This window comes from Lissotriton vulgaris, chromosome 10 (assembly GCF_964263255.1).
Source record: "Lissotriton vulgaris chromosome 10, aLisVul1.2, whole genome shotgun sequence".
NCBI classification, from domain to species: domain Eukaryota; kingdom Metazoa; phylum Chordata; class Amphibia; order Caudata; family Salamandridae; genus Lissotriton; species Lissotriton vulgaris.
The window spans coordinates 241263636-241277795 of NC_141698.1; the positions used below are offsets into that span (position 1 = coordinate 241263636).

The 14160-nt window shown below is 48.9% G+C and overlaps 1 protein-coding gene across 3 annotated transcripts in view; it reads right to left on the bottom strand.

Annotated features, from left to right (window-relative positions):
* NOS3 (nitric oxide synthase 3) overlaps positions 1–14160 on the bottom strand; it is a 1079476-nt gene that overhangs the window by 315352 nt on the left and 749964 nt on the right. For 2 of the 3 annotated variants that reach the window (XM_086940926.1, XM_086940928.1), the window contains exon 15: positions 7943–7987. The exons of the other annotated variant lie outside the window; for it this stretch is intronic. In XM_086940926.1, the coding sequence (XP_086797052.1) occupies positions 7943–7987 (45 nt within the window). The remainder of the gene's footprint in view (positions 1–7942; positions 7988–14160) is intronic. 3 annotated transcript variants of the gene reach the window in all.

Genomic DNA, 14160 nt, shown 5'->3' on the forward strand with positions numbered 1-14160 from the left:
AGGCTATAATCCTTATTCTTAAATCATCACCTATGCTGTTCATGCAAAGACGGAGATTACATTGAATAAGCTGTTTCCCTGAGGGCGCCTGTTTCCTTTTGACTATCTTTTCACCACCTGCCTTGGTGAAATTACAGCGTGTGATGCCACGGGTTTTCATTGCACCAAACTTTTTAAATATAAAATTTAAATTGTTAAAAGGGTTTGGCATCATCTCTCATATTGTGTTGTACTGCATTAGGAAAAAGTGCTGGTAAAGCGGAGATGAGCCCTTGATAATATGCCCCTACATTTTTGGCAGATAATTGGAGATAGGTATGTTACGTTCAAAGGGAGGGTATCAGGGAGACCTACCTGGTTTGCAAATTTTTAAAGTTCGGCTCTAGTGTACGTTTGGGAGGTTAAAGGACAAGGGATCCTGGCGCTTGGTGTTGTCTGTCCGCAGATGGTCACCGACAGGCTTGACTTTGGCGCGCCCGGCCTCTTAAGAGGGCTGTCATTGAGGGGGTGTGGCAGGAGGTGGTCCAAACGGCAAAGGACGTGAATGAGTGCTTACCGAACAAGCCTTTGCAATGCAATAGGTCTCGCATTTTCTAAACATTGACCTATTGGCTTTTGTAGTTCGGACTGGACTGTTCCCATGGGGCACAGGGTCAGAGCTGATTTGCATATCGCCATTGTCTAACCCAGGGTGGTGTGGAGTGCAAAAAAACGATGGATTTGGGCCCAGATCTTTGGACTGGGGTGAATGTATGACATTGATCCACATTCTGTCCATCACCTGTTTTGTTTGCAATACCGCCATAAGTGCGCTGGGGATGCTCAGACGTGGGTCCCAGGCACTCCACACCACTGGAGTCAAGCTAGCCGGGCTGATGAGAGGTGTTACCTCGAAACCGGTCCGGTCCTCGGATGCTTGATTCCGTTCTGGGAAGGACATGGCTTTTGTAGTTCGGACTGGACTGTTCCCATGGGGCACAGGGTCAGAGCTGATTTGCATATCGCCATTGTCTAACCCAGGGTGGTGTGGAGTGCAAAAAAACGATGGATTTGGGCCCAGATCTTTGGACTGGGGTGAATGTGTGACATTGATCCACATTCTGTCCATCACCTGTTTTGTTTGCAATACCGCCATAAGTGCGCTGGGGATGCTCAGACGTGGGTCCCAGGCACTCCACACCACTGGAGTCAAGCTAGCCGGGCTGATGAGAGGTGTTACCTCGAAACCGGTCCGGTCCTCGGATGCTTGATTCCGTTCTGGGAAGGACATGGCTTTTGTAGTTCGGACTGGACTGTTCCCATGGGGCACAGGGTCAGAGCTGATTTGCATATCGCCATTGTCTAACCCAGGGTGGTGTGGAGTGCAAAAAAACGATGGATTTGGGCCCAGATCTTTGGACTGGGGTGAATGTGTGACATTGATCCACATTCTGTCCATCACCTGTTTTGTTTGCAATACCGCCATAAGTGCGCTGGGGATGCTCAGACGTGGGTCCCAGGCACTCCACACCACTGGAGTCAAGCTAGCCGGGCTGATGAGAGGTGTTACCTCGAAACCGGTCCGGTCCTCGGATGCTTGATTCCGTTCTGGGAAGGACATGGCTTTTGTAGTTCGGACTGGACTGTTCCCATGGGGCACAGGGTCAGAGCTGATTTGCATATCGCCATTGTCTAACCCAGGGTGGTGTGGAGTGCAAAAAAACGATGGATTTGGGCCCAGATCTTTGGACTGGGGTGAATGTGTGACATTGATCCACATTCTGTCCATCACCTGTTTTGTTTGCAATGCAATAGGTCTCGCATTTTCTAAACATTGACCTATTGGCAATTTAAATGACAATGCCTTTTATGTATGTGCACTTTGTACTTCAAATTATTGCTTGCAGGTTTTCAAAACACATAAATAAAAGGTATTGTCATTTACAATGCCGAAAGCTCAAAATCTAGCAAATGTGTGACTTATTGCATAGAAAATACTTGTTATTTCAAGGCCAGGTAACATTTGGCAATAAAATTAGCAAAATATAACACATTTGTCTATTAAAAACAATCTGACAAGAGCCGATTACTTTACATGTACTATTTTTCTGAATGATTTTAAAGCAAACTGTGGGAGAACCGGCCATGTTAAAAAATGATACGAGTTTAAAAGAAATTGTGTGGAACCAACCACGAGTTCTTGACCCTTACAAGATATGAAGACGTTTAACATCCAGACGATATTTATTTCTGAGAAGAGGGCAATCCTTTAAGGAAGAGATATCTGCGTGTCTAGTTTACTGAAAATGATTAGAGAATCATTTCTGACATTAAGGGGTACCATGACACATGGAAGAGCAGGGACGGGTACAGTCACCAGGCGCTGCGACCAGCAGCCAATTGAAAAGATGGGCGGAGAGTGGGCGGAACTTCAAGTCCCTACCTGAATACAGCACTCCTCGCAGAGCAGTGCTTGCGCTGCCCAGGCACAACCTAAAAACCAATGGGCAAATTAAAAAGTAACTGGGGTCCAGCAACCCCATTCAGGCAGCACAGGCTTCACTGTGCTGCCAGTATACTGTCAACTGAGAAGAAAATATAATGAAAGAAAGAAAAACTAGAAACCCTAAATGAAGTAAAATGGCAACAATCCCTTTAGTTCGGCGATGCTAAAAACTGGCCGCAAGGATCTACAAGGAAAAGAAAGAAGGGTTGCCTTCACAGAGTTGAGTGTCAGTGTTCAAGACACTTGAAATATCAATGCAGTATTTTGCCTAGTAACACTAGTGCGCAATGCCAGCAGGAAAACAGAAAAGCAACAGTATCGAGGAGCCTTAACTCTCCAAAGTTTAAGTTTTTGATACAGTATGGGAACATGACCAGGTTTCTGCAATCCTCTCACAAGTACTAAGCAAAACAAATGATCTACTCAATAATATCGTTCGACGGACCCCATCTGTCGCAAATCCTATTCCTGCTTTATTTATCTTCAATCAGGGGAACTGTAAGCGCGCTACTCATACTCACCCATGAGGGTCTCAAGGGGCTGGGGGGAGGGGGGCGGTTTGCAGCCTTTACCCTTACCCACTCTCCATATCCACCAACAATGTTTGTTTTTAAGTACCTTTAATTTCATTATATTTGTGCATGCACCCAATCCAAAGGATTCAAAAAGCAACTCGTTTTACTTTTGCATATTGAAAGATTCGTCACGTACATCAACAGTTCATGCACCTTTTATCTAGCAGTAATATGCACTTCCTTCACACGGGGGTTTCACAAGGGCAGAAACAGCTCAAGCCTCAAATAACAAACTGAACAGGGACAGCCCAGTCAGCAGCAGTGCAAACTTTGATACAAACATCCAGTGCAGGTACAGCACAGCCATCAGCAGGTGGAACATTCTCTGAAGCACACACACACATAAAGAGCAGGCACATCATAGTGCGTGCGTGCAAGATTCTTTTGCAGGACACAAGGGACATCAGGATAGATATGCCTCGAGCAACAGCAATTTGTTCCTCTCAGAGAACAGGTACAACACAGACAGAAACCCTGCAAGCTTCTCTCACACATCGATGAAGCACAGGGTGGGCAACAGAAGCCAAGCGTTTCTCACACACAGGTCAAGCATAGATCGTCAGGCAGCATCTGAAGCTTCCTTCACACACAGGCCAAGTGCAGCTTGACAGGCAGGATCTGAAGCTTTTCTCACATACAGGCCAAGCTCAGCTTGACAGGCAGGATCTGAAGCTTTTCTCACACACAGGCCAAGCACAGCTCGACAGGCAGCATCTGAAGCTTCTTTCACACACAGGCCAAGCACAGCTCGACAGGCAGCATCTGAAGCTTCTTTCACACACAGGCCAAGCACAGCTCGACAGGCAGCATCTGAAGCTTCTTTCACACACAGGCCAAGCACAGCTCGACAGGCAGCATCTGAAGCTTCTTTCACACACTGGCCAAGCACAGCTCGACAGGCAGCATCTGAAGCTTCTTTCACACAGAGGCCAAGCACAGCTCGACAGGAAGCATCTGAAGCTTCTTTCACACACAGGCCAAGCGCAGCTCGACAGGCAGCATCTGAAGCTTCTTTCACACAGAGGCCAAGCGCAGCTCGACAGGCAGCATCTGAAGCTTCTTTCACACACAGGCCAAGCACAGCTCGACAGGCAGCATCTGAAGCTTCTTTCACACACAGGCCAAGCACAGCTCGACAGGCAGCATCTGAAGCTTCTTTCACACACTGGCCAAGCACAGCTCGACAGGCAGCATCTGAAGCTTCTTTCACACAGAGGCCAAGCACAGCTCGACAGGAAGCATCTGAAGCTTCTTTCACACACAGGCCAAGCGCAGCTCGACAGGCAGCATCTGAAGCTTCTTTCACACAGAGGCCAAGCGCAGCTCGACAGGCAGCATCTGAAGCTTCTTTCACACAGAGGCCAAGCGCAGCTTGACGGGCAGCATCTGAAGCTTTTCTCACATACAGGCCAAGCTCAGCTTGACAGGCAGGATCTGAAGCTTTTCTCACATACAGGCCAAGCTCAGCTTGACAGGCAGCATCTGAAGCTTCTTTCACACAGAGGCCAAGCACAGCTCGACAGGAAGCATCTGAAGCTTCTTTCACACACAGGCCAAGCGCAGCTTGACAGGCAGGATCTGAAGCTTTTCTCACATACAGGCCAAGCTCAGCTTGACAGGCAGGATCTGAAGCTTTTCTCACACACAGGCCAAGCACAGCTCGACAGGCAGCATCTGAAGCTTCTTTCACACGCAGGCCAAGCGCAGCTTGACGGGTAGCATCTGAAGCTTCTTTCACACACAGGCCAAGCACAGCTTGACAGGCAGCATCTGAAGCTTCTTTCACACACAGGCCAAGCACAGCTCGACAGGCAGCATCTGAAGCTTCTTTCACACGCAGGCCAAGCGCAGCTTGACGGGTAGCATCTGAAGCTTCTTTCACACACAGGCCAAGCGCAGCTTGACTGGTAGCATCTGAAGCTTCTTTCACACACAGGCCAAGCGCAGCTTGACGGGTAGCATCTGAAGCTTCTTTCACACACAGGCCAAGCGCAGCTTGACAGGCAGGATCTGAAGCTTTTCTCACACACAGGCCAAGCACAGCTTGACAGGCAGCATCTGAAGCTTCTTTCACACACAGGCCAAGCGCAGCTTGACTGGTAGCATCTGAAGCTTCTTTCACACACAGGCCAAGCACAGCTCGACAGGCAGCATCTGAAGCTTCTTTCACACAGAGGCCAAGCGCAGCTTGACGGGCAGCATCTGAAGCTTCTTTCACACAGAGGCCAAGCACAGCTCTACAGGCAGCATCTGAAGCTTCTTTCACACGCAGGCCAAGCGCAGCTTGACGGGTAGCATCTGAAGCTTCTTTCACACACAGGCCAAGCGCAGCTTGACTGGTAGCACCTGAAGCTTCTTTCACACACAGGCCAAGCACAGCTTGACGGGCAGCACCTGAAGCTTTTCTCACACACAGGCCAAGCACAGCTCGACAGGCAGCATCTGAAGCTTTTCTCACACACAGGCCAAGCACAGCTTGACAGGCAGCATCTGAAGCTTCTTTCACACACAGGCCAAGCACAGCTTGACAGGCAGGATCTGAAGCTTTTCTCACACACAGGCCAAGCACAGCTTGACAGGCAGCATCTGAAGCTTCTTTCACACACAGGCCAAGCACAGCTTGACAGGCAGCATCTGAAGCTTCTTTCACACACAGGCCAAGCACAGCTCGACAGGCAGCATCTGAAGCTTCTTTCACACAGAGGCCAAGCACAGCTCGACAGGAAGCATCTGAAGCTTCTTTCACACACAGGCCAAGCACAGCTCGACAGGCAGCATCTGAAGCTTCTTTCACACAGAGGCCAAGCGCAGCTCGACAGGCAGCATCTGAAGCTTCTTTCACACACAGGCCGAGCACAGCTCGACAGGCAGCATCTGAAGCTTCTTTCACACACAGGCCAAGCACAGCTCGACAGGCAGCATCTGAAGCTTCTTTCACACACTGGCCAAGCACAGCTCGACAGGCAGCATCTGAAGCTTCTTTCACACAGAGGCCAAGCGCAGCTCGACAGGCAGCATCTGAAGCTTCTTTCACACAGAGGCCAAGCGCAGCTTGACGGGCAGCATCTGAAGCTTCTTTCACACACAGGCCAAGCGCAGCTTGACAGGCAGGATCTGAAGCTTTTCTCACATACAGGCCAAGCTCAGCTTGACAGGCAGGATCTGAAGCTTTTCTCACACACAGGCCAAGCACAGCTCGACAGGCAGCATCTGAAGCTTCTTTCACACGCAGGCCAAGCGCAGCTTGACGGGTAGCATCTGAAGCTTCTTTCACACACAGGCCAAGCACAGCTTGACAGGCAGCATCTGAAGCTTCTTTCACACAGAGGCCAAGCACAGCTCTACAGGCAGCATCTGAAGCTTCTTTCACACGCAGGCCAAGCGCAGCTTGACGGGTAGCATCTGAAGCTTCTTTCACACACAGGCCAAGCGCAGCTTGACTGGTAGCATCTGAAGCTTCTTTCACACACAGGCCAAGCGCAGCTTGACGGGCAGCACCTGAAGCTTTTCTCACACACAGGCCAAGCACAGCTCGACAGGCAGCATCTGAAGCTTTTCTCACACACAGGCCAAGCACAGCTTGACAGGCAGCATCTGAAGCTTCTTTCACACACAGGCCAAGCACAGCTTGACAGGCAGGATCTGAAGCTTTTCTCACACACAGGCCAAGCACAGCTTGACAGGCAGCATCTGAAGCTTCTTTCACACACAGGCCAAGCACAGCTTGACAGGCAGCATCTGAAGCTTCTTTCACACACAGGCCAAGCACAGCTCGACAGGCAGCATCTGAAGCTTCTTTCACACACTGGCCAAGCACAGCTCGACAGGCAGCATCTGAAGCTTCTTTCACACAGAGGCCAAGCACAGCTCGACAGGCAGCATCTGAAGCTTCTTTCACACACAGGCCAAGCACAGCTCGACAGGCAGCATCTGAAGCTTCTTTCACACAGAGGCCAAGCACAGCTCGACAGGAAGCATTTGAAGCTTCTTTGACACACAGGCCAAGCACAGCTCGACAGGCAGCATCTGAAGCTTCTTTCACACACAGGCCAAGCACAGCTCGACAGGCAGCATCTGAAGCTTCTTTCACACACAGGCCAAGCACAGCTCGACAGGCAGCACAAGCACAGCTCGACAGGCAGCATCTGAAGCTTCTTTCACACACAGGCCAAGCACAGCTTGACAGGCAGCATCTGAAGCTTCTTTCACACAGAGGCCAAGCGCAGCTCGACAGGCAGCATCTGAAGCTTCTTTCACACAGAGGCCAAGCGCAGCTTGACGGGCAGCATCTGAAGCTTCTTTCACACAGAGGCCAAGCGCAGCTTGACGGGCAGCATCTGAAGCTTCTTTCACACACAGGCCAAGCTCAGCTTGACAGGCAGGATCTGAAGCTTTTCTCACACACAGGCCAAGCACAGCTCGACAGGCAGCATCTGAAGCTTCTTTCACACAGAGGCCAAGCACAGCTCGACAGGAAGCATTTGAAGCTTCTTTGACACACAGGCCAAGCACAGCTCGACAGGCAGCATCTGAAGCTTCTTTCACACACAGGCCAAGCACAGCTCGACAGGCAGCATCTGAAGCTTCTTTCACACACAGGCCAAGCACAGCTCGACAGGCAGCATCTGAAGCTTCTTTCACACACAGGCCAAGCACAGCTCGACAGGCAGCATCTGAAGCTTCTTTCACACACAGGCCAAGCACAGCTTGACAGGCAGCATCTGAAGCTTCTTTTACACACAGGCGAAGCAGAGCTTGGGCAGCAGCAGCACAATCATCTCTGACCAACAGATCAGACAAAGCCTGGAGAATAGTAGTGCCAGCATCCCTGACAGACAGAAAAAGGCAAAAAATGTACATCAGAAGTGCAAGCATCTCTCACACAGAATCTTCTCCTGGAGCTGTCCATGTGGGGTGACCCTGGGAACTGTGTGTGAGAACGCAAGAGAATTCAGACGATGACAGTCTTGAGAGAAATCATGCGAACAAAACTAGAAATAGTGGAGTACAGACAGACATGTGAAACAAAGAATTATGATAAATTCCAACATAAAATTAAGAGACTCTTCAAAAAATGCTAATGCTCAATAAATTGAGCATAACTGTGGATTAGGCATATGGGTTTCTGTATGTGTGCTGTCCTGTATGAATTGGTGTCTCGCATGTGCCTGTGTGGCAGCGCGTAGTATCGTTTACAAAAAGATTGTACGGTTGAGCTTCAATTTTCTATAATTAACTCCAATAGGCAACAAACAGTATTTAGCAGAAAATGTTTGTGTCGGACAATATTTTTGTTACAATATTCTGGTACCATACTCTGTGTGCATACATTTCTGTATATCTCTGTCTAGGTTCATGGGTGACTGGATGTTGTGTGAATGGATACCCATAATGCTGCTCTGTCTGTATGTGAGCCTGTATTTTTCTCAGTGATTACATTATACAAAAGCTAAACCTATTGATCATATCAATGATTATTACGTACAGAACATACTGCTCTTATCAGCCTTTTTCTAAGCACACTTAATTTTGGCAAAAAGAGGAACTGATGACAATGGAATTATTGTGATTTGCACAAGATCCCACCACATGGCGCACAAGCAGCGGCGGCACCTCCGCTAAGGTAGAGGCGCGCCGCCCCACTGCTTTACAGCAGTGAAAGATAGGAAAAATAAAAGGATAATAACTTGTGGTTATTATTATTTTTTCCTGCTGTCGCCAGCTTTGCTGGCAGGGCTGCTCCATTGACAGAGGATTAGGGAAGGAGTTGTTTGACCACTCCAAAAGGCACATGACTGCTTGGCCGAGCCTCTCGGGCCATCCAAGCCGTCATGTGCACTTTGCATGTTCTCCATGCAGCCTGCATTACAGCCTGCATGGAGAACATGCCAGGCCCCCAGCCCCTGTCTGAGCACCAAACCACAGCGCTCAGTCCAATCACAAGGCTGCATTGCAGCCTTGTGATTGGCTTGGAGGAACCAATCACAAAATCAGACACTAATCCGTGCTACTTAAACAAGGGGTAAACCTTCAAAAGGAGAGTACTGGAATGGCACAGCAACAAGCAAGCACTGTGATCACAGTGAAATGCTGCTACACGGCACAGAAGCCAGACACAGTACATTCAAAACAGGAAGAGGAAGACAGACAGGCCCATAGCCCTAGCAACAGAGGTCTAATATCCCCAACAAAGTGCAAGAGTCAGAGAGGTAAAGCAAGGACAAAGCCAACCCCCCAGATGAGGAGCTGGCTACTTGAAGCTGGGAGCTGATCAGAGCAATAACATGGAAGTGAAGGTACCAAACTCGGAAGGTCGCAACATCCATGCCAAGAGCTGGAGACATGCAGCAGCAGGACCATGTGCTTTGGCAAGGGTAAAATCCACTCAGCCATCCTGTCAGATCCAAGAGAAGTGCACACAGCACACAAGAGCGTCTGAAGCATTTGAAGAGGGTATGGAGTCATATACACAACAGACGCACCATAAAGCCCGTGGAATATGAAAGTCAGTCACCTCCAGACAGACGTGGGAGACTTACCTGAGGAGACGGAACATTTAATGAGGCAAGTTTCTGCTTATGAGTTAACCCTCCCAGAAAATTCAAAGCAGTGTCACTGGCGTTAATAATGTTCAATCTCCCTCTACCTATACACCTCCAACTTAGAGCACAGCAGGGATTCAGCGTGCCCCAAGGGATACTGGGAAATTGGACAGTGGGAAGCACTGATGTAGCTTCCTGCACTGCTGTCATGGAGCACTGCCAGCAACTCAGTCTGATAGTCTACAACTGGGCTGGGCTATATAAAATGCATTGGAGTGGTCAATTGCAGGTTTAGGGATGCTTTATTGTAGGTGTTCACATTCCTCCTTATTAAAGTCTCTAAAGGTAACATGGATTTCTAAGCCAGGTTGTGCCAGACATTTTCTATTCTCAGCTTCTTGCCTCACAGGCAATATGCAAACAGATTCTGGCCAATCTACATATTTCTTGTTCACACTTTACAGGCCTGCAAAAGGAACATAAAACCAGGCCACCCCTGAGAATGCTACTGGGTCAGCTGATACCTCTTTGTTCGCTCCTGGCTTCTGTAATGCCATTATATGACTTGAAGGACACTATTAGGATGGCTGGTGGAAGGACAGTGTTGTTGTCTCCTTAATGTTCCATAACCTCAGGGCACTGTGGGGAGTGTGCAGGGCTGAGGAGACACTGCGGTGATGAGGTAGGCTTGGTGTGTGAGAGTGCTGCTGTCTCCGATACCTGCATACTATGCTGTTTATGGATACAGTGGGAAGGAAGTGGGGCTCAAAAGACATACTACGATGATTGGGAAGTTTGGGGTCGAAGTGCTACTGCCTCCTCCATGCTGATGGTGGTTGGGAATAGCAAGGACAACATTTTGAAAGTTAACAATATCGTGACCAGAAGATCCAGGGACAAAATATCGAACAGGTAAGCGCGCAGAGAGAGGTAAGGATTTTTAACTCCAAATCAGTGTACCTTAAAGACATATATATCACCAAGGTATGAATATGTGGAGTTAAGTATAGAAAATGTACAAAAACCTAGCTTTCATATTTTGTCCCTCAATATTCTGGTTACAATATTGTGAGCCACAGATAGAATTCCTGAGAATATATTGGGTAAGCAAAACACTTTTTTATTTTAAATGATGTGGCCCAATGCACAAAGTGAGGTCCTACTTGTTATGTGGACTGAAGCAACACACAAGCTCTCATTGCAGGTTGTGTGGTACTGGTGGGGAGCAAATTCTGCCCAGGTAATTATCATTAGTGTACAGTAAATATGCACCAGTACCATGCAATTGAGTTAATCTGTGCAGTATTCTACAAGCAGTGGTGTAATGCAAAATAACGCGCTCCCAGGCAAAATATGATAAGGTGCCCCTGTGTCTCCCATATCTCACAGATATACATTGGCCATGGGCTCAATGAAGGTCCACTGAAGGGTTGGAGGTCTACCTGTGTCACTGGTGCTGCCTGGGCCTTCATTGCATTACGCCCCTGTCCACATGATATTCTGAGGTGTTTGATGCACCCACTTAGTACCTGATCCGAGCAGATAGTAAATGTGCGCGGATGGCTTTTGTGCGGGATGGGGTGGAGGGGTGTCTAGGATATTTAGGAGAGGGAAGAGGAAGAATAGTTATGGTAGGGGTGCAGTGTCTTGTGATGAAAGAATGCTGGAACTCTTTTGGTTCTCACTGTATACCATAGGTCTGTGTCGTAAGCGCTGGACAGATGAATTAAAGGCAGGCTTAGAACGTTGAGTTCTGCCTTACATGCAGGGGAAAAAAGTGTGTAAAATTACTCTCTCTATGCAGTGTACCTATTGGTGACTGCCTGGGTTGACAGGATGCTATAACTGGCGATGAGATAGGGGATCTGAAGCCTGTATAGTGAGAGTGCTCTTTCAGAGAGTTTGCCAAGGTCTAGCCAACTGCTTGTGTGTGTCACGTGTGCTGCAGTCGAAGTGTACAATCAACACTGGCACAGGTGGAGTCTCAGCACAATGCCAGCTTGATTAAAATGCTTAAAGATAAAGAAAGTGACATTGAAAGTCTATGTAACAATGGCAGGAACTGAATGAAACTGCCACAAACAAAAGTAACTGAGCAATTACGCAAATTAATGACATACGCTAAACGAAGTAAGAACGCTAAAGGCGGATGCAACCAGGTTACGAAAGCAACACACAACAATAGTTCAGTACAAATTAAATTGAATTGCATTTGTTAGGAAGCAGAGATTAATCAGGTGGTTGTGAAGAACATTTAAGCACAAAGCTGCCAAAAATCATAACATTATCTGCTTGCATGGACTAGTAGAATACCAGACTTCTATACTTAACAAAACCATTAATGAATCATTGTACCATAACGTGTGGTGAAGTGACCCCGGAAGGAGGGTCAGGGTGGTATGGAAGTGGTCCTCAATCCCCCTCCCTGCATGGGTAGACGCCCTTGCTAGAGACCCACCTAGGAAGGTAACGAATCCCAACACAGCCACCAACAATTTCGATAGCTGGATCTCTAGCACACTCGATCTGGTCCTCCCCATACAATCTAGTAACTCCATAAAAAGACCCAAAGCAGCCCCATGGTACACACCTGCCCTTAAGACCATGAAATTAGCTTGCCGGAAAATCGAGAGAGCCTGGAGACAGGACTACTTCCAACTCAGGAAAACTGAATATAGAGCTGCTATTAAGCTCTACAAACAGGAGATAAAGGTGGCACAAGCTTCTTTTTACGGTGGCAAAATTAACGCAGCCGCTAATGCCCCAAGGGAAATTTTTAAAATTGTCAAATCCCTTATTTCACCCCCTGCTGAGTGTCCCTCTGCCGAGGGCGCCCAAAATCGTTGTAACGATTTGGCCGTTTTCTTTTCCCAAAACATCGAGGCCATATACTCCTCTTTCAGGGACGCTAACAATGATACGGAACCCCTCGTATCTACAACCTCCGATTCCTCTGTCCTTTGTACGCTTGATACAATCCCACTTTTGGACATTCCTGCCTTGGATAAACTCATCCCCAAAATCACCTCTGGTTCCCCCAACGATCCAGCACCCCCTCAGACCCTCACTAAGGTTAGGGACATTATTCGCCCGGTCATATTGGACGTTCTCAACACATCCATCACCTCTAAATCCGTACCACCGTCATGGAAGTGCGCGATGGTGTGGGCTCTGTTGAAGAAGCCCAACCTCGACCAGAACAACTTGGCGAACTACTGTCCTATCTCCTTACTCCCCTGGCTGAGCAAACTGCTAGAGAGGCACGTAAATAACACCTTGATGAACTATTTGGAGTCTAATAGTCTTCTGCAGGCCTCTCAGACAGGGTTCCGTCCTCTGCATGGGACTGAAACCGCTCTCTTAGCGGTAACGGAAGAGGCAAGAGCTGTGTTGGACCGGGGTGGAAAAGTCGCCATCATCCTTTTAGATCTCAGCGCCGCGTTCGACACGGTGAACCATGTCACGCTATTACAACGACTGGCGGACATGGGCGTGTCGGGCGTGGCCCTGGAATGGCTGACATCATTCCTGGCTGACCGTTTCTTCCAGGTCTTTGAGGGCGAGGCGGTGTCTCCTAAACACCCACTCAGGTGTGGGGTCCCTCAGGGCTCCTCCCTGAGCCCTACCCTGTTTAATGCCTACATGGAACCCCTAGACAGGATAGTCCATCCCTTCGGTGTGCGTATCGTCACCTACGCGGACGATACCCAACTGGTGGTCTCTCTAGACCACTCTGAGGGATCGTCCCACACCTTAGGCCCCTGTCTGGAGGCTGTTGCCAGATGGATGCAATCTTCCTGCCTAAAACTTAACGGGGAGAAGACAGATGTCATCCTATTGGGCAATCCTTCTCCCTCTGTTTTTGCATCCATCTGGCCACCATGTTTGGGCCTGCCCCCCGTCCCCAAGTCCCAAATAAAAAGCCTCGGGATCTGGTTCGATAAAGCTTTGGACTTTTCAGTCCAAGCCACAAAGACCGCCGCCACCTGCTTTGGGCTTATGAGGATGTTGCGGAAGGTGCTCCCTCTGCTCCCATTCCAGGCAAGGAGGATCCTGGTCCAGGCCCTTATACTCTCCCGCCTGGATTACGGGAATGCCCTCTACATGGGAGCTCCGACCTTTGCCACCCAGAAGCTCCAAGTCACACAAAACAGTGCGGCCCGCCTACTCTATAACCTCCCTCGCTGGCAGTCAGCGAGGAACGCCCTAAGGGAGCTTCACTGGCTCCCTATAGTGGCAAGAGTACAATTTAAGGCTATGTGTATCCTACACAAAGCCTTTCATCGCACAGGTCCCGCCATTCTGCATCCCTTGGCTACTCCCCACGTCCCGTCCCGTTCCCTCCGCTCCTGCACCCTCCGGCTGGCAACTTCCGCCAGAGTCAGGAAAGCTCGATGGGGAGGCCGCTCTTTCTCCCATACTGCGGCCAAACTCTGGAACACCCTCCCTCTATCCCTTTGAGGCAACAGTAACCACCTGTCCTTCAGGAAAGTCTTGAAAACACACTTGTATGCCAAATTCTGCTGACCTGCCCTGAGCCCGCGTTAAGCAAATTCAG